We start from the raw sequence: 26,205 nt of genomic DNA, 5'->3' as shown, positions 1-26,205 counted from the left end.
AATTAAATAGTTAAGATTCCTTCCAGCCCATCTGTTTCTATGATTTGGCTGGTGGAGTAGTTGAGAGACAGAGGCATGTCGGTGGGAGACGGGAGTGGAGGCCTCTCAGGGCTCTGAGGAGAATGACATGTACAGGCACAGGGATGACATGGTTCCAGCCATTAGGGCCACTCTGAACTCTGAAAGCCAGGAAGATGCCCTGGGAATATTAACTTGTCTCAGGCAAATTAATTTGCCTCAGACAGAGTTACATGACTTACTGGCAATATTTGTCATAATTCGGTAGATCATAGGAACCTACATGTATAACTACTTGCTTTTACAATCACGACATTTGTTGTCTGCTATTACCCTTCCATGGTTTGAACTCACACCCTTAATGTTCTTTTAAGGTGACAACCTTGTTTTTTCAGTCTGTCTAAGATTTATTCATGTTGGAATAACCGTGGTTCTTGAAATTACTTATACTTTAAAGCATGGTCTTTGGGAGATAAATTGAGTTATTCTATTTCTTTTATTATATTTTGGTTGTATTTTTATTATGAGATGGACTTGGATGTAATTTTGCTCCAGGATCAAAAATAGGATATTATCTAAAATAGAAAGATAGTCTCACAAATTCAGTTGAGACTGAGAGTTGTAAGGGTTATCTGCCTTCTTCTGATGTCATAATCCCTAGATGTCATTATGTAGGCTTCTGATATATTCTATGTCTTTATAACTGTCCATAAACTGCTGCACAGATTATTTGCAACCCACTAAAAAAAACAGGACAGAGGATTATATATCTCTGATGAAAATGTGTGTCTGTTAGTTTTATAGCTGGATGTCTGCTGGAGATGTATATATACATATATCTCAAGTGTACTCAACACTAGAAACCTTTCCATCTAATATTATATTTCTGGTGAGATGTCAGGTTGCCCAGGCTGTGTGTGTAGCCATACCTACATATATACATATACACACATACTTACCTTTCCCAAACAAGTTTGCTATAATATAAAAGAAACAGGAAAATATTCCTGTGCAGATCCCTCGAATGGTGTGGTTGTCTCTAGCAGAGTAAAGTAGAAACTAGTAAAAAAGAGCAGAAAAATAAACAAAGTTATTTAGATTTGAGCTAAATTGTTCTAGTGTTCTCAATTTTTATTTTGTCATTATTTTGTAAAGTGCATTGATGTATGACATACCAGTAGCTGCTGAGTATTAGTGCCAACCAAGATGATGCTGTTAACTCAAACAAATGCCATGGTGAGTGTAGGCACATAGCATATTCTAAGTTGCTTATGATATGTTTTTGTGGTGAAAACATGACTTTTTTTACTCAACTGATGTGCTTCTGTGATGCCACACATTTTGTTTTGTTGACTTAATCAAAGGCTGTCCATCCATCTTTGAGTTCTTTCCACTGGGTGCAGGTGGAGTGTCGCACTTTCTTTCAATTGCCAGCCCAGGGTGAAATAAATGTCAACATTTCTATTGACTTAAGTGGTGCCAAGATTTCACCCACACAATCTAAACTTAATATGCTTGCTATCTGTTTTGGGTTTTTTCTCTCACTCTCTCTCTCAGCAAGGAGGTCCTTGCAATTTTCAAAGGGCAATGAAAACATCGTGGTTCATTGTTTCTAGATTTTGGTGTATAATGACTTCATACGAAGAAATGTTGAAACAGTTGTAAAACTCATGCCCAAGTGTTGTTTTGTTACAAGAAAAGTAATGAACTATATTAGCTACATTAAAAAAATAACTTTTGGATCAATATGGTGGATAACGTGCATGTTAGAAAGATTACGGAACACAATCAGGATTTGAATAAATGAGCTAAAGTTCCTCTTTTGCAATAGGACTTCTAGTAATTTGCTAACTGCCTATCATGGATGATTTCAACATAAATTTCAAAGGAGCTTGGACTATTGAAGCAAATAGGTCATTCTTGAAGATCTTTTGTTGTTTTTAACACATTGAATTAGCTCATTACTGCTGAATACCTACTGGAAAATAGCATCTGTTTACACTGCAGTAATATAAAAATTACTTACCAGTAACGGAATAAGGAGCAATTTGCAAAAGCAAATCATATTTGTGCACTTATCTTCAGAAAGTAAATTGTTAATAGGTACCCAAGGGAAAAAGAACTTACTGGTTTATGCAATTTAATAGTAATATTAAGCATAACATATTAAAGAAATTTTTTATAGGATTCAGTTTTTAAGGTCATAAAAGTATGAACATAAAAAGCATAGCTCTCCAGTGTTGCTGCTTCACCTGTACTTATTGATGTTTGAACTCCAGAAAGCATCCTGAAGCTCATTGTGCCCAAATTGGTTCAAATTGTCCATACACCCCAAATGTATAGCACTAGCTTAGAAACCTAATAGGAGATTTCCTTAATGAGAGTTCTGTCTCCATTTAGGCTTAAATTTTCAGTAGGATGTCCTTCATCATGTAACTTTGGGGTGCTGCAAAGCATACTGAGACATACTGTTTATCACAGCAATGAGATGTCATTGATGTAAACTAGAGTTATTCACAATTTCAGTTCATCATTGGAGGTGAAATTAGATTCCTTTTTTTCATTTTATTCAAAGAAGATTCAGAAATCTCCACGGCTTTTTACTAAAGGAATCAGTTTTCCAACAGTAATTTTGTAGAGACCAGGGTAGACATCTTAACTTTTCCTTAGCCCTAGAATAACGAAAGAAAGAACAGCATAAAACAATAAAGGACAATACATGAGTATAAATTTGTTAACAAATAGGTATGAAGGAATTTGCCTGCTCCAAAGATTTTGGAGTCTCAGCATTAAATTTCAGTACCATTTGGAAATTTCACTCTTTCAAAAATCCCTGCCCAAACAAATCTAAACCATGAAATATCTTAGGTTTTAAAATCAGAAAGTGCTTTTATAGCTGTCTAGTTTGACCGTTTTTTTGTATTATATACCGTACAATTTCATAAAGCTGTTCCAGTTTTGAACCTGATAACCTGTGCTTGACTAGAGAAGATGAGAAACATAAAAGCCAATGTGACTGAATCTGAAGCATAGAGCATCTCTGAGAAACTTGTCCTATAACTTGAGCACCTAAAATGTCCTTTTGATTTCAGAGGAACTATTCTTATCCAGTAAAGTTTGTAGAATCGCAACTGGTTTCTTTTAGCTTCAGTAAAAGAATATTTAGTTTTTGTCAATGGAAAACAAAAACAAGATTTGCAGATTTCAGTGTAACATCAGATAGAGGGAAGGAAGGTTTGTGGAAAGGAGACAAGATATAGCTGCAGTGTGAACAGTAAGTGATGTCAGAACATGTAATTAAGTTTTGTATACTATTTTGTGTCCCTAACCATGGCTTCCTACGTAGAACCTGACAGATAGCTTAAAGGAGTGAAAGAAGCTGAGCCATCGGCTTTGTACTGGAAGATATCGTACCAGCTTCTGTACTGATGACAGTACAACAACCTACTTTTGTCAGTAAATAAAACCCATTTTTCAGTCTTCACTACTTTTGGAACAACTAAATCTATCCACATATATGCATTACTTTAAGAACCAACAATTGATTTAATAACTAACTTGCACTACAAGCAGGTCTGTGTGCACTATGTATCTCTAAAGGAGATGATTCGAAGTACTAAGGCTCTGACCCTATAATAGTTGGTAGAAGTGTGCTGGCAAACCCTGTAGGAATATACAGCATTTGTGGACTTCACTGAGGCTCTGAATGGACTTAATTGAGGCTGCGAGTGAGTTCACAGAATCATCCAAGGATGATTGAAAGCAAGGCCAAAGGTGTAAAATTATGTAAAGTAATAAATATAACTTTGTTGTAGACTGACTGATCTTCAAGTTTTCCTATGCCTTATAAGCCGTTGTTCCTTCTGGATATTTTCATTGTTTTTCTCAAAATATTTTCTTCTTGGCTAATTGTTTAGATAAAACAATTTGTTTTTAATGCAAATTTGCTTCCATGGTATGTCACTAACTGTTATCATCATTTAGATATTTCTGTTCTATTTACATTGATTTATTACATTAAAAAAATTATTTTTTTAAGGTAGGAAACAGTATTTATTCATTTTACTTTTTTTCCTCTTTTTCATGTAATATATATTTTCTCCCAATGAGAAAAGTCAAGTGGATAAACCTGTAGTGGGACTTTTTAAACAGACTATTGGCATAGGACTATTTTAGAGATACGAAATCTGTCTAAATAAGAAAAGAAGTAGTGGGCTGAGAGTTCTTTTTTTCCAAGAAAACACATTGCCCTCCATGGATATTTCTGCACCTGGAGGGCTTGGATTCCTTTGAAATATGAAGAGAACGAAAGAATAAACTCATCCAGGGAAGTGGTCACAGCACCAAGTCTGTCTGAGTTCAGAAAGTGTTTGGACAATGCTGTCAGGCACATGGTGTGATTCTTGAGATGTCCTGTGCAGGGCCAGGAGCTGGACTCGATGATCCTGATGGGTCCCTTCCAACTCAGCATATTCTGTGATTAGTCCTAGCTTTAAACTATCAGTCTTTGAGCAGCTGTGCAAACTTCTCACAGGAAAATTTCACATAATATTTTAAAAACATTTACAGCCTTCTTGTAGAAGGCTGGACATTTAACCTGGGAAGCATCTAATTGCAACCAAGTCTACATAAAATAGAGCTGTAATCAGAAAATTTGAGCATTTATGTTTCTTCTTGTGGGTTTTGAATTTCTTCTTATGGTTAGGAGTTGATCTAAAGGATGCTGGAAAAATTTGCATTAAAATAACTATTGAAATATAAATTGAAAATTCAAAATGAAAAATTTATGTATGTATTTGAGTGTTTATGTGTGTATTTGAGTGAAAGAAACAGAAAGCTGAATCAACATATTTCTAAAGGCAAACCTGAAGTTTGAAAAACTTGTAATAATTATAGTATTAAAACCAGTAATTCCAATAAAAGTATTAACACTGTGCTTAAGAGCAGTGAAAATATCTCCATTAATTCTCTTTTGTGGTTTTGTATATACAAGTTATATTAACTTGTTTGCAATTTCAAATATAAAGTTCAAATCATACTGAATAATTAAATATGCACTTTTTGAGCTTTTCTTGTTTTCTGTGAAATTTCTTGTAGTATCTTTGTGTCTCTCCACTATTCTTCCATGATCCTTTGATTCAATCAAAAAACACCAGAAACTCAGAATTCAATGAGATTGCTATTATGAATGTAAACACACAAAACCAGTTTCCTGGGCAACAGAAACCAGGTGAAAACACTCAGATGAGCTACACTAAACCCGCCCACTTAACATTCTTTAGTTATAACTTCTCAAGCTGGATGCAGAAGGAATCAAGTATTTTTCGCTCAGACAGTGACAAGTTTCTAAATTAAATGAGTCTCTGGGCAGGTAAGTGTATGTGTATATCCTTGACTCCAATTAGCTGAACAATGACAAACTCAGATTCAAACAGGTGTTGGCTACCACTGTCATCCATTTTCAGATGACACTAGAAAAGACTGAACTTTTCAACACTCTTCAGAAAATTGCGGTTATTTTAAATTCAACAACATCTGTTGTTTTTAAGTAAATATTGTTTGTGTACAACCTGAACATGAAATTGCATTTACATTATTAATTTCATTAACACAATGAATAAAGATATGTGGGTGTGTCTACTGCTAGTGCAGAGAAGCTGAGGTATATTTATGTTAAAGTTAATACCAGTTTTCAAAAGAGCGTGTTTCATCTCCCCACCAAAGAGCTTTCCCAGAAACAGCTATTACTATGGAAGTCAGTATATATAAAATTCCACACACCAGAACTTGATGACATTTCAAAGTGTTTAAAACTGCTCTGCCTTAACAAAAAAAAAAAAAAGATTAAATAGATGGTAAAGCACAGTCTGTTTATCGAATTTCAACATGTAATGTAATTTTGTTGTGCTGCATGAAGTACTGGTGTCCTTAAAGGAAAAGCGCCAGGTATGGTAAGTGATTGATTACTTGAGTTATCTTCCCTTCAGTATATATATTTTGATACTGTGTATATTGCCTCAAAATGCTGTGTAAAGTGTATAATGTATCTAGAAAATCTTCTGTATCTTGATTAAGTAATTTGAAGTAATGCCACACACAATGGCAGCTTACAGTACAGGGAGATAGATAGTCATAAACATACTGTATGATGGGGCAAATGATGTTAAGTAGAAAATTTTGACCTTCTTCATCTGACCAAGATAAAATAGCTTTTCCATTCCATAACGAAAGTATGATATTCCTTTCCATAATGAAAATGAAATTGATTTTACTATAGGATGGATGATTTTACCATAAGAATGGGGTCAATGCCAATCTGTCACAATGTGATGCAGACTCTTGCCAGATGCAGTCTCTCATCATTATAGAAATGGTTTTGGAAGGAGCCCAAATACAGGAAGTGTGATAAAGCTGCTTTATTAATGCAAAGGAGCTAGTGAGCTCAGAAAGCACCCATTCTCTCTGATCCTTGAGTCTCAGGGTACATTCATGACTATATTGAATAAATGTCTGGGAAGGAGAAGAGGGAATAGAAAGCTTTTCTTGCCATGGAAAGATAAAATTACCTGGGGAGTAATGTGGTGGGACATTTATTTTATTCTGGAGAAATTTATTACTTTTTTTTTCTACAGAAAAAACCTTTTTGGTACTTGCCTTGTTTTTTGACTCTAGGGAAAGGGGCTAATTGATTGATAATAGTTTAGGGGCAAAAGCCCTCTCTCAGAACATATCTAAAAGAAGTCATATTACACATTTGTTTTATACCACAGTTACATCTGAGTGCATAATTATATTACAGAATGGTGGGAATGATAGAGTGCACAAAAAAGTAAAATGACACATTTCAGAAAATAGAGGTAAGCTTAGCAGAAGGAAGAAATGAGGATAGACAAAGTTTATCTGCACTATAATTGACTGCAGATTGTATTTGTATGTATCAGGCAGAAATTAGGATACTCCTTCAATATGAAACAAGTCACTGTGTTGACATCATCTTTAAAAATTACATTATATGTCTTCACTTAATCTCCTATTCTGCAAAGACTTGCACAGGTACTTAGTTGTTTCTTGTGCAGCGTCTGTGAAACTGTTGAAGTCCGTGGAGTTCCTCTCTTTTCTAGAAAGTAAGCACAGGACTTGTGAGTAGTCCTGAATTTCCCGCATGTACTCACTGGGAAAACAAAACAGTAGGCCTTATAAGAAATTATTTTGTAAGATTTAAAATAACCTCAAATAAAACTTACCTACGAAATAGAGTAAATACATCTCTGTGAAAAAGACTGCACTATCCTCTATTCAATTTTTTAAGTGTTGCTTACAGTTAAAGCCCTGCCCTAGGCTGAACAAAGTGTTGGCCATCTCAGGGCTGTTACATTTTCTCCCTGTTAACTTTTCCAGTTTACTTAGTGGAGAAGTTCTGTAGAGATCAACTCAGGTTATGTAAATGGCACATATCTGGAAGAATACAGCTGTCTCGGCTGCATACTGCAACCTTCCCTGAGCAGTGCTATCATCACTGACTGGCCAGGCTTTGGAGTCATTAGGAAAAAATGTCATGCTTGTTCCAAAACTAAAAAGGTCATTTGAATTTTATCACTTTCTTGTGTGCATAGGACATCAGTAAAATTATATTTGAAATACTTATTGACTGCCCAACTATAGGAAAATATCATACTCAAAGATTACAATAATAACTAGTATAGGCATCTCATAAACAATTTCCCTGACTTAATCAAGGACAGAAGCCTTCTTGGCTTATGCAGTTGTGTATTATTGCTTTCCATGTGTGCCCAGCTCACTGACAGTATTAGTTTGAACCAGGAATCTAAATTTTTTTTTTTCAGAGCTTTTTATTCTGGAGAATCCTGACATCAGCTGCCGATGTAGTAGCCAAAATCACTACTGTCATAGAGGAAATAACAGCAGAGGGGGTGGTAGCATCTAGTTGCTGATAAAAGAAAGACATGATATGATCTTCTCAAGTCTCAGACAGACAAAAAGGACTTTTCAGCACTCTCAGCCCTTGTTTGGTGTCTTCTAAGGGTGCAGACAGACTGCAGCCTTGCTACTAATTGACCAGATGAAAGCATGGAGCAGAGCGCTCTCCAAAATGGACATCTTTCAAAATGCACTATAAAATGAGAAAGTCACAATACAAGGTAGTTGGATTTATTTTTCCAGAGGAAGAATCAGTGGAACAAATTCACCACATTTTTTGAAAAAAATTTCTTTTCTTTGAACTGACTTTAATTATGAAGGTATTGCCTAGGGAGAATGATTAAGGCAGGAAAAAAATCTGTAAGAAGAGTGGCAATGTGAGGTGGACTGGGAGGAATATAAAAAGGATAGAAGATGCAGTGCTGCTAAGTTGAAAACTTTCTAAGAATAAGAGGAGACCTGTGTTTTGTCTCAATGCACAAAATTAAGCAGAATGTTTTTGTTGGACCAATGCCTAGAGAACATAAGTGAGAAGACATGATTCACCGAGTCAGGCAGACAAACTTATTTTGAAGACTTCCACGTAGATATCTTGACTAGAATTGTAAGAGAATACTGCCTGGATTGTTTAAAATATTTCATCTTTCTCAGTGTATTTTACACATTGCAATTTGCTTGGTAATATGATGTCCTTATGGTGATTGTGGTACCATATTGCACTTCTGCAAAGAAAATACAGCTGGGTTTTTACACTATGGTTGTATTTTCTAACTACTCACAACTGCATATAGAACTTTTTATTCTTTTATGGTATGTTTATGTCTGTGTACTTACAACACACACACACGCATATATATATATACATATAACAAATGTTTATATAGACAAATACTTTTTTTTATATTCTAGCAACTTGTGAAGGCTACAAAACATACGGATTAGAAAGGTCCCTAATTATTCAACACAGATGCCTGGAACAAGAGGAGGAGATTTGTTTTACAAAAGAGATGCTTAAGTTAGCTTGTACTGCTCAAATAGGCAAGAAGTCATTACAAATAACATTAAAAAGTGACTTGCTATTTAGACATTTTTCTATTTCACTGCAGTAGTTCCCATAGACCAAAGTTTGTCTATACGTAATTTGCAGGATCAGAGCCCTCAAAATTTAGTAAAAGATCCTTGAGTTTTCATCTTCAGATAGAAAGTAATAATCTACTTTTTACTTTCATGTTAGACATCTTCTTCAAGAACGGATGCAAGTTCACTATAATTTTGCACCAGCAATATTTGACATTTCTCATGCTTCATCACTGACTGGGTTACACATTAGCTGACAGTGACTTGTCTTCACAGTGCTAGGGTTAATTCTGTGTATCAAATGTGGGAACTATAATGAAGGAAGAAAGTAAGCTCTTTCTTAAGGTATTCTTCTAATGTATTCTTTTGTAACCATAAAAAGAAACAGAATTTAATATTAGAGGGGTTTTGGTATAGCTGATTGACTATGATTAAGTGTTCTATCCTAATAGGAAATATTTTTCCTAAATAATGAGGGAATTTTAGATCAGTTTTTTCTCAAGGGAAACTGGCTTCCACAAAGATGAGCAATTATAAAAGTACTCCTTTACAAAACATGGAAAGGGAAATCCTCCCTTGATTCCCATTGGCTTCTGTAGATGTAAGGTTTCACCTGTAACCTCTGCTCATATCTCATTTGAGCACAACTGCTTAAGGTAATTTAAAAACATATATGTATTATCGGTTTGTTTTTTGCAACTGTTGAAGTCTGAAGAGTTCCAGAAGGAGACTCCTTGTCAGCTTTCTGATGGAGTACAGTCTCTTCATTCAGTTAAGCATCATGTTTGGCACCAAAAACTGGGACTAACTTGTCTTTGACTCTTCTGCTCTCTCTCAGTATTTCTTAATTCTGCGCGAAAGTTGGGAATAATTCCGTTTTATGATCTATCTTATTTTTGTATTCAACCTACAAGTAAATACCATTTAAGGAATGAGGCTACAAGTAAAAGCCATTTAAGCAGGGAGGATTATTTTAGTCCTGTTACAGCTGCAAGGAATGATTCATTGAGGTACCATATTTTGTGTTGCTGTGCTGAAAAAGATATTTATGGATATTTTCCCATTTCCTACATCTTACTCATGCAAGGAAAGATAATGACAGACTTTTCTTTCTTTCTTTCTTTCTTTTTTTTTTTTTTAATTAGGGTTCCAGTTCAGTTTTAAAAGTTCAGCATAAGCTAATTTGGAGCTGGTTAAATGCTTAGGAGCAATCTGTTTGCTCTCGCACAGAACTCCCAATAACATACCAGCTACAGTTATATTGAAACAAGCTCAGATGGCTTTGTGTCCCAATAGCAGAAGGAGGTTTAAACTTTGAAATAAAAAAGTCATGAAGATCTTATTTAAGTAGAAGCTGGGTAAACTGGAAGCACTCTGTGGGAAGTGAGTTATGGACAACTCTAAGTAACGGCCATCGTACTTGTAAATTTGAGCAATGTGTTTCTACTTTAGAGCAATTTCATTCATATATTTCAGAGCACTGAAAAGATTACCAATTTCTACATGGGGTGTCATTGTATATTCCTTGTGAATCCAATATGCAACTTGAGATGAGGTTTGTGAGGCTATAGCTGTGAGAATTTGGAGAGACCTAGGATGCAGGAGTCAAATCTGGAGTTCTCTGCCAGCAATTCTGTGAATAAAGTTGAGCTGTGTATCAAACTAATATCGACATTTATAATTCGGTATTAAGGACCATGTTCGGACTACATTTCTGATGTTTGACGAGTGACGTTGTTAGTCAGGGAAAACAAGTTCAATCACAATCTGAAGCTGACTGATGATTAAATTTGGCTAGAAACTGTAAAAATAGTTGACATGATAGCAACACAAGGGTGTACAGTATAATGTCATTTTTAATGTGTCATCATAATTTAACACTGGTCTTTCGGTTTGATTATAATTAACATTCCTTGACTGTTTGTATTTGGCTTACAATATGTCTCAATGTTATGTGTTGAGAGTTGTAAAAGGTGCATGATTGTGCTGTTTCTGTTCAAGTTGTTTCTAACTAAAAACTTCACTGTCCAGTGTTCTTTCAATAAGGGTACCTATTTCAATATTTACATTATTTTAGGTATAGAGAAACTGGCTTTTCAACCAAACTGAATGATGCATCTCAATATTCAAGAACGTATGTGTGCGTGTATCTATATGTGCATACACATACACATGTATGTGTTTATTGGCTTAAACAAGGTTTCTCACTTCTTTCCTACCCACCTCACGCTTCTCAAATCTCAGGCATCTGGAAGGAATCAAGACTTTTCATGTAAGCTGAAAGTCATAAGTCTCAGGAATAATATACTCTCTTACAGTGATATTCACTAGAACTTCTCTCTCCAAAATTCAGCAGATCAAAGAGTATTAAATAAAGGTCTAATGACTAATAGATTCCAGATAATGCAGGATTCTTCTACCTGCATGAGCAACTTAGCGATTCAAATGACTGTGTGTTTTTATCCCTTTGATGCTCTGGGTTTATAGCCACTCAATTCCATATGTGTTGGAATATTCCATTTTGATTCTTCTGATTCCACAATAGAAAACTTTTACCTTTCTTTTGTGTTCTAAGTATCTTCTATTGTCTCATGCCAAAAAGAAAATACTGACCTTTGTGGGTCCTTGAACTGACCCAGAATAGTTGCTTTTCATTTGTTCAATTCTGTAGTAGTTAAATTTTTATTATATTTCTAGTCTTCTCTTTCAAGTTATAAAGGAGATACTTTCAATAAAGTTTGAAGATCAGCAACAAAACTATAGGCAATTTTTCAGTTTGTTAACATCAACTGAAAGACTATCTTTCTTAAAAAACTTAAATAATTAGTGAAGAAATAAACTCTGAATATTCATATTAATTCCAGTGTTTCTTTTATAAGGTTTAATCTTATAGTTCAAATACTATTCTTATAATATACTTGCACATAAATTAAATGAAGAAATTTGGTTATAGCTCTTGAAATAATAAAAAAACCTACAGTGTAATGCATAAATCTTAATAGTAATGCACATACAAATCTATTTTAGCTTAACAATATGAAATAGCCAAAATATATTTGGGACTGTGACAGGATTTGTGTGAGCTTTCTCCTTTGAAAGGATGCTCCTGGCTTTGAATTTCAAACACTACCTTCTGTAGCAGATGAACAAAAGTAATCCTCTTTTTTTTTAGGAAAGCCAGCTAATTGCATGTCTGTCTCACATTCAATTAATTCTTTGGTGATGGGCTTTGAAGGGTGTGTTTTATATTTTCCTTTCTTTTGTTTGGGCTGGTTTTGGGTTGGGGTGTTTCTGGTTTGTTTTTTATTGTCAGTATTTGCTGAGAAGTTCCTGATACCACTGTTAAACTGATCTTTGAAGGAAGCTTTGACAAAATCTCTAGTTTGAAATAGGAACTGGAAAAGTACAAAGCTGATGGGAGGAGAGTACCATCCTCCCTGTTGCCTGAGAATTATTTTTTTTGTGTGAAAGCAACATAAGTCTTAATAGAAAAACAAATGGTAGCGAGGTAGACTAAAACAACCTAATTTTGGTCTGAAAGTAAGATACCATTATACAGTAATATACTGTATTTATTAAATTTGGGTTGCTTGAGTACTTTTTCCGTTGTTTTCCAAGCATCATTCTAAATATAATATCCTGTTTGGTCACTACTTGGATAATGTGAATGGTACCCATTATTGAAAGGTAGTCTGTATTTGTACTAATACAGAGAATGCCAGTTTAGAAATGAGCCTGATTGCATGGTTCATTTTGTTCTCCTTTGTAGAGCCAGGCTGCGGCCCACTACAAAGGCACTAAACATGCCAAGAAGCTCAAAGCACTGGAAGCCATGAAAAATAAGCAGAAATCTGTTACTACCAAGGACAGCGCAAAGACTACCTTCACTTCCATCACTACCAATACCATCAATACCAGCTCTGACAAAACAGGTTAAGCGACAATCTTTGTTGGTTTCATTTGTTTTGGTTTTGGTTTGCTCTGTGTTTTGGTTTGGTTTGGTTTGGTTTTTTTTTCTTTTTTAATTCCATGTCTGTTTGTTTATGTGCTTGCCACATTTATTCATGCTCAATCCATCTTTCTGTGTGATACTGATTTCTTTTAGTCCTTTCAGTAGGCTGGTGAGAGTTTGATAGTCATGTAGCCAATTTCTCTCAGTGAAAAGAGGCTTGACATTCTTTTACGATGGAATGCAATACTCATGACTTGATTAACATATCAACTGATCTAAACCTCCTGGTCTGTATGCAGTCTCTCTCTATAAATTATTATATATAGCACATTATTTTTAACCACAATGTAATAAATTTCACTATTTGTGTCTAAAGCCTCTTAAAAAGCATTTTCAGTAAAAACCTAATTTTCATAAACTTCAAACATTACATTATTGTTTTAAAATGGATATTGCATGGTTTTTAATTGGAAAGAGCTGTATAACCTCTATTCCACACAATCAGGTAAGTGCTATTGATGCCAATTATTCTGCTTAAATGAGTCTTCAGACTGAAATAATAGCTTTTAAGTTATTGTATGGGTAAAAGTTGCTTCTTTGCAAATAAAATCTATGTGAGTATTTGTAAAGTCAACAGGATTTGGTTAAGATTGCATTTGAATTATGTAGCTATTGCTGGAAATATCAGTGGAAGGTTGGAAGATCACTGAGGTGTAGTCTAGTGTCTCACAAGGTATGACAGCTCTTGTGTATAAAGGGATACAGTTAGCATATTTAGTCATAACCAACCCCGCCTCCCCAAACAAGACAGAAGTAAGCATAGCAAAAAAAAGCTAAAGCTCTGAAACATCAGAGACCTATCTACTGATGCTGAAAACTGCTCATTTGGAACCAGTCCTGATGCAGTAAGTTAAGCATTGTAAATGGATATGCGTTAACGAAATAATATAACAGAAAAGTACCTTGCAGACATGTGTAGTAAGATACATCTTAAGATACATCTTCACTATATTTGTTATAGACAGATATCTTTTTGTCTGTCTCTCTCTATATATATCTTCATTATACCCTTTATTATAGACAGCATATATATTATGGAGATTTATAATCTAATTATAATGGGATGACTTTAAAAAACATTTGCTACGTTATTTTTGTGTTTGTTAAAAAAAAAAAGAACACATTCTGAGAACTTTTGTATCATGAAAGAAACGAAGCGTGGGAGAATAGGAACAATGTCAAATATTATTTGTGAAAATATGTGTTTCTAAACATACAAGTACCTTTAAAAGTTTTTCCTGCTCTTACTTGTTGGCATATTCAGAACAGGAAGGAGGATGTTTTGTGAAAAGAGTGATTTATTTTTTCCAATATGGTCTAGTGGTTGGAGAAAATAACCGAAGAAAAGAGAGATCTTTTAAAGCTTTAAAATGTATTATTCAAAAGCTTTTATCTTATGCTGTGTAAGTTTGAAGGATTTTCCAAGGTGCCTTAAAACCAGTCTGTCTTTCCATCAAGCTTTGAATTAGATCCCTGACAAGATATATGAACTGTGTTGTATCCAAGGTCAATAGTACAAATCAGTTTTTATATTGGCATAAGTAAGAAAATATCAGAAATCTAGTTGCGCACACAAGTAATGGCCTACACAGGAGTTTTCTCAGCTTTACACATTGTTTTTAACTTTCTGGATTAATATCATAGAATGTGTGTATACATACATGTATGTACATGTATAAATATATGTATTCTATTTAAGAAATACTGACCTTTGTGGTATTTTAAAAGACAGATGTTGAGGTTAATTGACAAACAACCCTAAATCAGACAATTTCTTAAACTATTGAGACCCTGATTCAACTACTGGCAAAAGCCCTATTCAATCAGTGGTATTCAATGGAAGGTGGCAAGTTCTACCCAAATGCAGTTATTACAGGTCAACATTGATGTGACTGGCAACAGAATAACACCATTAGTGTAAATTATCCTTTGTTAAGCATGTATATTTATACATATGAGGAAAAAAAAAATAATTGGGTAACCAAAAGGATGAAATTTTTCTGTCTACTATGACAAGTTAAAAATTTCATAATTGAATTTTCTTTTCTTTGTTGTTGTTTTATATCTTATATTTGCTTGATAAAAATTTTAAGGGCAAAATTATTTCAGAAAGCCAGAATAACCTGAGAATATACTGTGCTGTGAGTTTGCGCATATTGAAATGATTACTGTGAAAGTCAAATAGTGTGATAGTACTATGCAGTTCTTAGGGAGTAGTTGTACTAATGAATATAATTCATTAATTAATCCTTCATAACTAGAAATAGGTTTTGTTGCTAAGGCCATGTACTTGTGATCATTTGGAACAAAAGATTTTTCTACAGTATTTTTAAGCTGTCTGCTGAAGATTAATACTTGATCCCAAATACACTGAGGATAGGGTCATGTTCATATCACCTCTTATATATCATCTGCAGCAGTGGTTAAATGGTTAATTGCACGTCAGTCACAGCACATTGGTCAGCACAGGGTACACTGGTTCCGTGTACCCTTAGCAGCTCCAGTAAACAAAATGTCATCAGGAAATCTGCAGTGCTATGCAATGAGGATTATGAAAAAGATCACACAGTATACAAACTGATTCAAGATCTAAAGCAGCAATTTGTTATGTTGCTTATTCTGGAACTGTTTTGTTAGATGTGGCTCCAGCATGTGTTATTGGCACTGTGCAGCTCACAATGTAAGCAAATACCTTAAAACCTCTCATACATGATTCCTGGTGTTTAAATTACGTGTTAAGAAGAAAACATAAAATATGTGGTCATTTTGCTCTTTGCTCGTTCTGTGAAAGTTGCTAATTTATTGGTTTTCCCTTTAAACAAACTTTTAGTATTATTAGAAGGCTTGAACTTGAGAAATCTTTGGGGGAATAAAATATCATGATGGGTTATGTTGACAGCCACAGTGGCCAGACACAATGGGCAATGCCATTCTCAAGATGTGGGAACTTTGTTATCAGTTATCAGTTAACATCTTTCTTTTATCTGTATTTACCATTTTTTGTGTTATACTCGCAGTCATATAGGACAGAAAACATGACCATTCCAAGGCAAAATCTACTTTATGGTCTCATACAAGCCAGATTTCAGTATTTCTTTATTTTCCAAGGGGTGACAATAAAAATTCATATTTTTATTTTTGTTATATATTAACACACATGCATATATGCCTTTATTGTTGCTTTTGAATGTTACACACTACGTCTTAAATCCTTTGAACTTAAATGCAATGAACAGCTCTTAAAACAGAGAAAAGTGTTATGAGCAGAAATAGTGTGTATCTGGGCCAAGACACAGACAAGATTATCTATCACTAGTACAGTCTTAACAGCTAAGAGATCCCTGTGGTGTCAGAGAACAAAATATTGGCACCCATCCCAAAAAGCTTACAGTTCTACATACAATGAAAGACAGCTTAGGGAGACGGGCACTGTAAATGTAATAGGCAGGTGTTTTAAAGGAGTGGTAACATAAACATATTCAAATAATAAAGGCATCACAAGAAATGAAAACACTGAGGTATGGATGAGAAGAAAAGGGAAGAGGTTTGTTTTCTTCTCAGATACTGAACATATGTGTGGGTAACAACATGGAGGAAAGCATAAGTCGTCTCATTTTTTCTTCACTGAGACATGAAAATTCTGTGGAAAAAAAATTTAGTTTCACTACCCCTTTACAGTCTTTTTTTTTTGCCTTTTTCTTTTTGTCTAAGAAGTGATAAGATATTTCTGGTCAACAGATGAAACTTGTTCCTGAAATACCAATTTCAGTCCAACTGGGATAATTCTGAAATAGAGAGTACTTGGAGTGGGAGAGAACAATCATTCTGGCATGGTCTTGGGCATAAAAGTGGAGGCGGGAGAGAGAAAGATATTAGAAATGTTGTGGTAAGTCACGGTAAACTCTGAAGGAGAAGGAAAGAAATATGGCTTGACACAAAAATGTTGAGAAATATATGCAAGAGTTTGGCAGCCACAATACTACTGGATCACAGAATGTTTGAGACATCTGAAGATTGACAAGATCACCCCTACAGGTCAGAGTGGAGTTAGCCTGAGCACAATGCTGAGTATCTTTTTCAGCTGAGTTTTGTGTATCTTCACAAGCTTTTGTTGGCAACTCATTCTACAGTTTGACCAGCTTTAGAATAAAGAAGAGTAAAGAAGTTTTTCTTATATTTCAGTCCAGCCTCCTGTATTTCAGTTTCTGGCTGTTTGGTCTTGTCCTCTCACTGGACACCACTGAGAAGAGCCTCTGTCTTTTTTATTCTCTCATCTCATATATACACTGCTGGCTTATGTTTCAAGTAGTGCCCACCAGGATCCCAGGTCCTTTTTCGCAAAGATGCTGTCCGGATGCTTAACCCCAGCCCAGACTGCTGTGTAGGGTTATTGCTTCCCAGCTGTGGGACTTTTGCACTTCCCTTCACTGAACTTCAGGGGACTCCTGTTATCCAACTTCTCCAGTCAATTCAGGTCCCTCTGAATGGCAACCCACCCATCTGGTATATCAGGTGCTCCTCCCAGTTTTTAACCATCAGCAAGCTTGTTGAAGGTGCACTCTGTCCCATTATCATTAATGAAGACTTCTAAAAATACTGGGCAATCTGTTCTAGTGCACAGTCACCTGTACAGTAAAGAAGCATTTTCTGCCCATTGCCTCTTGTCCTATTGCTTGGGACCACCAAAAAGAGCCTGGCTCCATCTTCTTGACACACTCCTTTCATATACTTACAGACGTTGCTAAGGCCCCCTCTCAGTCATGTCTTCTTGAGGATGAACAGGCCCAACTCTCTCAGCCTTTCTTCCTAAGAGAGATACTCCAGTTCCCCAGTCATCTTTGTAGCAGTCTGCTGGACCTGCTCCAGGAGCTCCATGTATCTCTTTTACTGGGGAGCTCAGAACTGGACACAGCATTCCAGATGCCGCCTCACCAGGGCTGAGTAGAGGGGCCAGATCACATCCCTCGCCCTGCTGGCAATGCTCTTCCTTAATGTACCCCAGGATACCATTGGCCTTCTTGGCCACAAGGACACACTGCTGGCTCATGGACAGCTTGTCATCTAGCAGGACCCCCAGGTCCTTTTCTGCAGAGCTGCTTTCAAGCAGGTTGGCCTCCAGCCTGTACTGGTCCATGGGTTTATTTTTCCCTACATGCAGGACTCTGCTCTTGCCTTTGTTGAATTTCAAAAAGCTTTTCTCTCTGCCCATACCTCCAATTTGTTGAGGTCCTGCTGAAGGGCTGCACAGCCCTCTGGGGTATTGGCCACTCCTCACAGCTTCGTGTCATCAGCAAACTTGCTGAGGAGACATCTGCCCCTTCATCCAAGTCATTGATGAATAAGTTAAACAATACTGGGCCCTGTATTGAACCCTGGGGGACAACACTAGTGACAGGCCTCTAACTAGACCTTGTACCACTGATTACAACTCTCTGGAATCCTCCATTCACCTCAATACTCACTCATCCAGTCCACACTTCCTGAGTTTGCCTATGAGAATATTGTGAGAGACAGTGCCAAAAGCCTTGCTGAAGTTGAGAGAGACAATATCTGCTACTCTCATCAATCCAGGTGGCTGTTTCATTGTACAAAGCAATCAGGTTGGTCAACCATGATTTACCTGTAATGAATCCATGCTGACTTCTTCTGATCACCTTCTTGTCATCCATGTGGATAGAGATGCCCTCCAGAAAGAGGCACTCCATCACCTTTCCAGGGATTGAGATGGGGCTGACTGGCTGGTAGTTCCCTGGGTCCTTCTTGCCCTTTTTGAAGACTGGGGTAACATTTTCTTTCTTCCAGTCTTCAGGCACCTCACCTTACCTTTCAAAGATGATCATGAGCATCCTAGCTAAGGTGTCTGCCAGCTCTCTCAGCACTCATGGATCCATCCCATCAGGGCCCATGGACTTGTGGATGTCAGGTTTGCCTAGCAGTTCTCTAACCAAATCCTCCTGGATGAAGGGAAAGTTGTCTTTCTGACATTCCTTTACCCCGGTCTCCTAGGTCAGACATTCCTGATTTTGTTTGTTTGTTTGTTTAGAAAAACATGAACCCTTTTCTTATCTAATATTTTAGGCATGGAAAGAAAATTATTGCCTAATAAAGGTAAATTGCTAGAGTATGTGTGATATAGTAATAAAATGTTAACTTCATCTTTCTCATATTATCTTCAACCATAGGCGTCCTAGTGAGCACATCCTATTAGAACATTGTGTCTCTCAGGTCTCTAGTAAGAAATCAAGGGACTTTGCTATCAGTCAGCATATAATGCTTTAGTCAAGATTCAAAACTTCTGTTCTAAATTGTAGGGAAAACTTCAAACATGCCCAAATGAATACTTGTTTGTGTGAATACTTAGAGATGGACAACATATAACTGAGTAGTATGACACCAGTTTCATTTAGAAATATAAAGAAATATACTTTGTATTTATATTAATATGTTATTGCATGTTTAATTGCAATATATGCTGTTCTTTGTTCAAGACCAGTTTTTTACTATTGTTTCCTCCAATATCACGGATTAGCACACCTTGCTTACTTGCTTTTATCACTTAGGTGGTCAAAGCCATGTGTTACATTAGTCCTGTACACAGATGTATTTGTGCAGTTCCTGCTTCAGGTCCAGAACCTGTAATGGAAAGAAAGTCCCATTTTAAAATGAAAATCAGTTTCCTCATATCTGCGCTTTCCTTTTATTTACACTTTAATTTTATCTCCCTCACATTCAGCTGTTTATAATAAACATACATTTTGGCAATGGCTAGACTTAAATGTTTATGAGGGCTTCCATATATTAAGAATTACTGGATTATTTCTGGTATTACTTGGTGTAGCTACCTTTTTTTTTCACTTATTCTTCACATTACTTGTTTAATCTTTTGTTCTTCATGACAAACTACCTTAATTTTTCCTTTCCTAAGGAAAGCTAAAGAAGACATACTGCTGTATTTTTGATATTAACATATACATAATGTTAATATGTTAGAGAGATATATATTATATACATTACATATATACACATATTTATATACATATATATGATATATATGACACATATATTAATTTATATTTAATTAAAAGTGTCACTGTCTATTTATTAGGATTTTTATAGGCAGCGGGGACCCCTGGTGGTCTAATGGTTAGGATGCGGCGCTCTCACCGCCGCGGCCCAGGTTTGATTCCCAGTCAGGGATACTCCCCCGGGCAGATGGAGCTCGTCAGCCCTGTAAGGCCATCCATCTATGAGAAGGTCACTCTAAACAAACCTACGTCCTGAGGACCTCACTGCCATTGTCCAAGCTCACTTGGCCCTGGCAGATGAACCTTAGGATTAAAGGATGGGCTCAGTTCAGCGCATGCTGTGTCTCACCTAAAAAATCCATTGCGCAGGCTTGAAAGGTAAAAGATCTTTCCCAAAATCTTTGTTCGCGAAGACTGGCCATACATACATACATATAGGCAGCAGATTTACTTGTAATCTTTTCTAACTAAAAGAAATTCTATTTTGAATAATAATACTAATGTTAATTGTATTTAAAATTCAAAATATTATTTAATAATATTTAAAATCTACTGATGTATGCAGAAACAACTTACTGTGTGATCCCAATGAGCAATTTACTGGCACAACTTAGGCTGTGGATACCTTTTTATATGTAATTATTATATTAAGGATGTTTAATTTAGGAATACAATTCAATGCAGTCTGTTTGTTTAACTTAGCTGTTGTGTTTCCATATGCTTTATAATATCATAGAGTGTACTTTTGTTTCGGCAAATGATTTCTTCAGATCATTTCAGCATTGCTTAGGGCACAACAAAATTAACAGGCTAACTCTCGATTCAGCTTGTGAGATGATGGATGTAAATTGATTTCCCTTAGAAGTCAATGTTTTGCTACACATCAAAAATGAACAATGACCTTGAAGTTTGAATTTACTGCATATTAACTTGTTTGAGTTATTTTGCATGAATCATTCAAAAGTCGCAAATGTGAAATAGTAAATGAGGAGTAATTGCATGGTCATTAGCACAATACAGATGAATTTCAGAGCAAGCTATAAGTCTTCATGGACCACTTTCTACTCACCCAATTCCTAAAGTTGAACTTTTTCTTTTTTAATTTTATTTGAAAGAAAAATCTTTAAAAGCAACTATAGTTTGAAAGAGATGCTCTTATTTTCTGATTCTCATGTCATTTGCTTGGAAATTAGAAATTACTGTTTCACAGTTATTGGTTTTCTTAATCACATGCTTGGAAAAATCAGCCCAAACCAGTGAAATTAAACCCTGCAACACCATCTTTCACTTTAAATCATCTATGCTTTGACTTTACTGTACTTCAGACAATCTGTAGCTAACTGCAGCACTTGCTGTTATCAGCATTCTACAGACTGTTGTACCAATTTTGTATTAGAGCTTGATGGCAATTTGGAAGACAATAGCTTCTCTTTTGATCTCTTTGTAGAACTAGGGCTTTTTCTTTCTTTCTTTCAGAGTGTAGCTAAATGGTGATATAAAAATTACAGTAATTTATGTGTGCCTCAATTGATCATGAATGTAAAATAAAATCCTTCTTTGCTTGCATCTATGTATGCTGAGAGCTCCATCATATGAACACCATGTATATTTTGTGGGCCTGGCTGCCTTGACAACAATTTTATGCTTGAATAATCCTGCAGATAGAAACCACTGTCAGTCACAACATCTGTATCAGCCTATTGAACCCGTATGAAAAGTCCAATACTAGCAATAGTATTGTTCATAGGTCTGAAAAGACTTTTCTGTTGAAATATTGAGTCTTTCACAGTATGTCAGGGAAATGTCAGCTTGGCTGCTGCATGCCCATAGTAGTAACAACTAGAAATCTTGGGAGCAATATTCTTTTTATTAGGTGTCTGTTTATCAGTTATTCATCAGTACTGCTCTAAATCAAGCACCACAGCAAACATCTGCTTGATGACTACTCATTCTTCATGGTGCATTTTGTTGTTATGTAGGCAATGGCATTGACACTAGCTCGTAGGACAGGTCTGAAGGCACTGCAGCTGTAGCCATTCAGATTTCAAAATAATCATAGCACTGCAGTCCTAGATCTTTTTTCAAGTTTTTATTGATTCAGAAGCATGTTACTGTTGAGTAATTGTTTATGGACTAATTTAAAATGGAGTAGATCCAATGCTCTCAGATAGGTGGTCAGATTTTGCAAGTATGGAATTTTTCAAATGAAAAGCGTCTGTTTCGAGGGCAACAAAAGAGTAGATAGGTCTTCATTTAAGTGATCCATCTTTTTTCAAGCTGACATCACATTGAAATAGGAAGTAGTCTGTTATCTATTGAGGACTGGTCTTCTTTTGTGGGGGACATTTCTAAGTTAAAACCAACCTCATCTCCAAAGATGCTTTATAGCTTGCTTAGGTTATTTTCGTTTGTGTTTTCGTGTCACATCCTTGCCACCCCTAAATCAAGAAAGGTGAGGAGTGTGGTTGAGAATATGAGTAAATGTACTGTGCTAAATGTTGGAGCCATTGCTGTATGATGCCCTTATAGCACCATTCAGAGGGATCTAAAGACAGCCATAGCTGAAATAGTTGTATTAATAAACACAGGAGAATCTGCTTTACCCAGTCATTGACCATTTCATTTGACATTCATGTTACAAAAACTCAGGACAGCAGAAATCATTATTTCTAGAGACAGAGTATTCTGTGTGCATATAGTAGGTGTTTTCAGAAATAGGCCAAAACTGAGTAATATTAAAAACGACTGTAACAATGTGAAGAACAATTTTATTTTGCAACAATTGCATGTATTCTGTCTTCCATTTGGTATTCCACAACTTTCCGTAATATATTGAAATTCTTTGCAGATCAGTGATTTCTTTCCTCAGCTAGAGAAGTCTTATAGGTGAAATTCTTCCCTAATGTGTCATTCTTTTGCTAGAATATGCCTTCCATTTACTGTATTAATGGAGTTAGACTTCATAAATATTCATTTTATATTTGGTCCCTGTCAAAGATATAACAAACTGAAATATCAGACAGGACCAAAGACTTTCGCAGTTCCTGCTGTTGTTCCCCTTCCTTACCCCTAAAGAAAAAAATGTATTGTATTTTGAATTAGTGAATATATAGCAAAATACAAAAATCCATCTAACGTCTAGTTGTTTTAAGGTTTGCTAGCATTGCAGTTGCAATTCATCTAAATAAGCCTAAGCTAAATTTAAGCTAAGCTTAGGTTTTGTAAGGTATATTCAGCACCAGCGAACATCAAGTTATCTTGGGACAAAGCAATATCTGTTTGAGGAGGAAAGCGAACATGCTGTTTGTCTTCATGCACCTGAATTCTATGCTTCTTAGACTTAATGCAGTTTCCCACATACTAAATGGCTTGCTTGAAGGTAGTTTGGGCAGGCCACACCTATAACTTCAGAATAGATATGTTCAGTCTCTTATTCTCAAGATTCAAGATATAGTGTTTCAAACATTTTGAAGAATTATTGTGTATTTCTCATTTTATTTTTTGTGCATTTTATACTCGTCTGTGATATATTAAACAGTGGTATTAAAGCTCTGATTTTATGGCATGTCTATAACATAATTAGTACCAAAGGAGCTAGAACAATTTATGTAAATTAGAAATTAAGAACTACAGAATAATATTATAGGAAACAAATGGATACAAAAATAAATATAGGCTCATCAAGGGAAATAAAAAGGTGCTTTTAAGAGTAACAGGAACCAAGGAACTGTGTCTTAATAGATTTAATCTGAGAAGGGAAGAAACCAGTTTACTTCTGTAAACTTGATGATAACGTTGATGTTTAAATGTTTTCCATGCTAATGGCAAGGTTAAGTGTATTTAACTACAAGTGCTAAATTAGACAACAGATAAGGAAAACTTGCATAAGAAAGTTTTAAAAGAAGCAGATAAATAGTGTTCTGGATAACTGTTATGTTTTTCTCTTCATTGTTGACACTGTAGAAAATCCAGAGAGCTAGAAAAAAGTTAACGTTGTGTCAATATTCACAAAAGGTAAACAGGATGAGTCAAGTACTTATAGGTCTTTTAACCTGACACTAATCTTGTGAAAACTAAAGCAGCAGCTGGCAGAGTACTAGAGTACTGAAGTAAATGAGATCAATTATATAATGGTAATGAATACAAATTGATAGAAAGTTAGACTTCCCTGCCTAAAATTGTTTTTATGAGGTTAAATATTTGATTGACAAAGGGTAAGCATCCTGATGTTTTGTATTTGCACAGCTCTAGAATGTGCAGAGGTTCAAAATTATCTAAGATACCAGAATGCTACAGAATGAAGATGGAACACATTAAGCAGCTTAAACCTGCTAATTATAGGCCTTGGAATGCAATCTTGAGGTACAAATTGGCATAGAAATATTCCGATAAAATCCTTTTGGATAAGGTTTTAATTCTAATATAATCTTCCATCATCTGGTACCTGCAACTATAAAGTCTTTGGCATAAAAATTAGAGTTCTGAGCAAGTAATAAAGATGAGCTGTAGATTCAGTGCATCAAATGTTTTTAATATAGAAAAGACCCATATGGAATTTATTGAAAAGTTGGGGGATTTGATGTAAAGATGAGGTCTGCTTGGGAGTACGGGGCTAAATATCTCCTACACAGGAACCACTGGTATAGTGATGCTTCCAGAAAGCCTTGTGAAAAAACCTTCTTTGAGAATGATGGAGGGATGTAAAGATTTTGGTTTATCTTATTACTGTAAATGAAATATATTATTTTTATTTCTTTATTCAAAGAATGTCATCAAATGGAAGCTTAAGGAAGTTCTAATACAATTACTTAAGAATGAAATAAGACCTAATGCTGAAAGACCTAATGCGATAGATCCATTCAACTTGAGTATTTACTTTGTCAAAAAGAATGTAAACTCTATTTTGATTACAGTCTATAAAAATTTGCATGAGAACAACAATCTAATAGGAAAACAACTCATAGTATTTGGAAGATGTGGCGTTACCAAAGACTGAAATGGAAAATATTCCACAATCAAGACCAAAGTTCTTAACACTGAAAAGGATTATAAGATATACAAAATCTCATGTGAAATTCCAGACTCATTTGACCAAAGCTATAAGGTTTGACTCAGGAATTAATAATGAAAGTCATCTGGAAAATGTTCTGTTTTATGTTAGAGTAAACTGACATGTGTACTTCTTCTGGCTTCAAATGAATAATTTGTCTTCCTGACTCCTCCCAGAAAAAAAGTTTTTATTGCTTGGAGAATGCAGATATTGTGTATTATACATTTGAGATATTCTGTAATGAAGTCTTCCAAGTGGCAAATATTATAAAACTTAAATTGAAACGTGAGACCAATTTATTTGACTTCAGTCAAACAATATGTGTTTTGAAAACTCAATAACTGATTCTTGAGGTATGTCCTACTTACGTCATAAGACTTTATCTTTCTGTGTTTTGTACAGAACTGGACAAATAAATAGAGCTTGATTAAATAAAACCTTAGATAATTATAGTTGCTGGTGTAGGTTTGTCTGTTTAGACAAAAGCTTTACGGTGAAAACTGACTATATCCTGTCTCAGTGTGCTTAATTATGTCAAAAAATTGAAAATATTTTATTTCTCTGGAAGACTAATTTCTTTCTATAATTACACCTGCTTTAGTATTTTCTTTTTCTGTCATTACTAGAATTTAAATTAAATGAGAATTAAATCTGTTTTAATTCACAAGCTGTGTACTGTCAAACATTCTTCCTACTTCTTTCAATCAGAATTTAGTACTATTTCCCCTTCCTTGTTCCACTTCCTTATTCCACCTCTGATTAGTTTTAAGACTTATAATAATCATTTTAGAAGATTCAGAAGGATTTATTTATTTAATCCAGTAGATCTGCACTGATCAAAGCATAGGTAGGTACATTAACTCATGTTTCCAGATGAGTATTAGAGAGAATGCAAATTAAAAAAATCAGACTTTTTTATCATACTTTTCAAATGATCTCACATCTGCTGGCAAATAACCATTTTCTTACATTAGAGCACTGAAATGAACTCTTTAGTTCATTCACCTTATCAGAGGAGTCCTGAGACAGCTGCCATGAAGTTTTAATCCCTTCCTTTGCTACATTTTACTTTTTACTATTTCTGG

At 35.3% G+C, this 26,205-nt stretch overlaps 1 protein-coding gene across 3 annotated transcripts in view; it reads left to right on the top strand.

Moving 5' to 3' along the window:
- The window catches only part of ZNF385D (zinc finger protein 385D), a 423,880-nt gene that overhangs the window by 346,093 nt on the left and 51,582 nt on the right, over positions 1-26,205 (top strand). For all 3 annotated transcript variants that reach the window (XM_027675374.1, XM_027675376.1, XM_027675375.1), the window contains one exon: positions 12,803-12,965. In XM_027675374.1, the coding sequence (XP_027531175.1) occupies positions 12,803-12,965 (163 nt within the window). The remainder of the gene's footprint in view (positions 1-12,802; positions 12,966-26,205) is intronic.

The sequence above is a fragment of the Neopelma chrysocephalum genome, unplaced genomic scaffold (assembly GCF_003984885.1).
Source record: "Neopelma chrysocephalum unplaced genomic scaffold, ASM398488v2 Primary Assembly neopelma1_26, whole genome shotgun sequence".
NCBI classification, from domain to species: Eukaryota; Metazoa; Chordata; class Aves; order Passeriformes; family Pipridae; genus Neopelma; species Neopelma chrysocephalum.
This window is presented reverse-complemented; position numbering and strand designations above follow the sequence as displayed.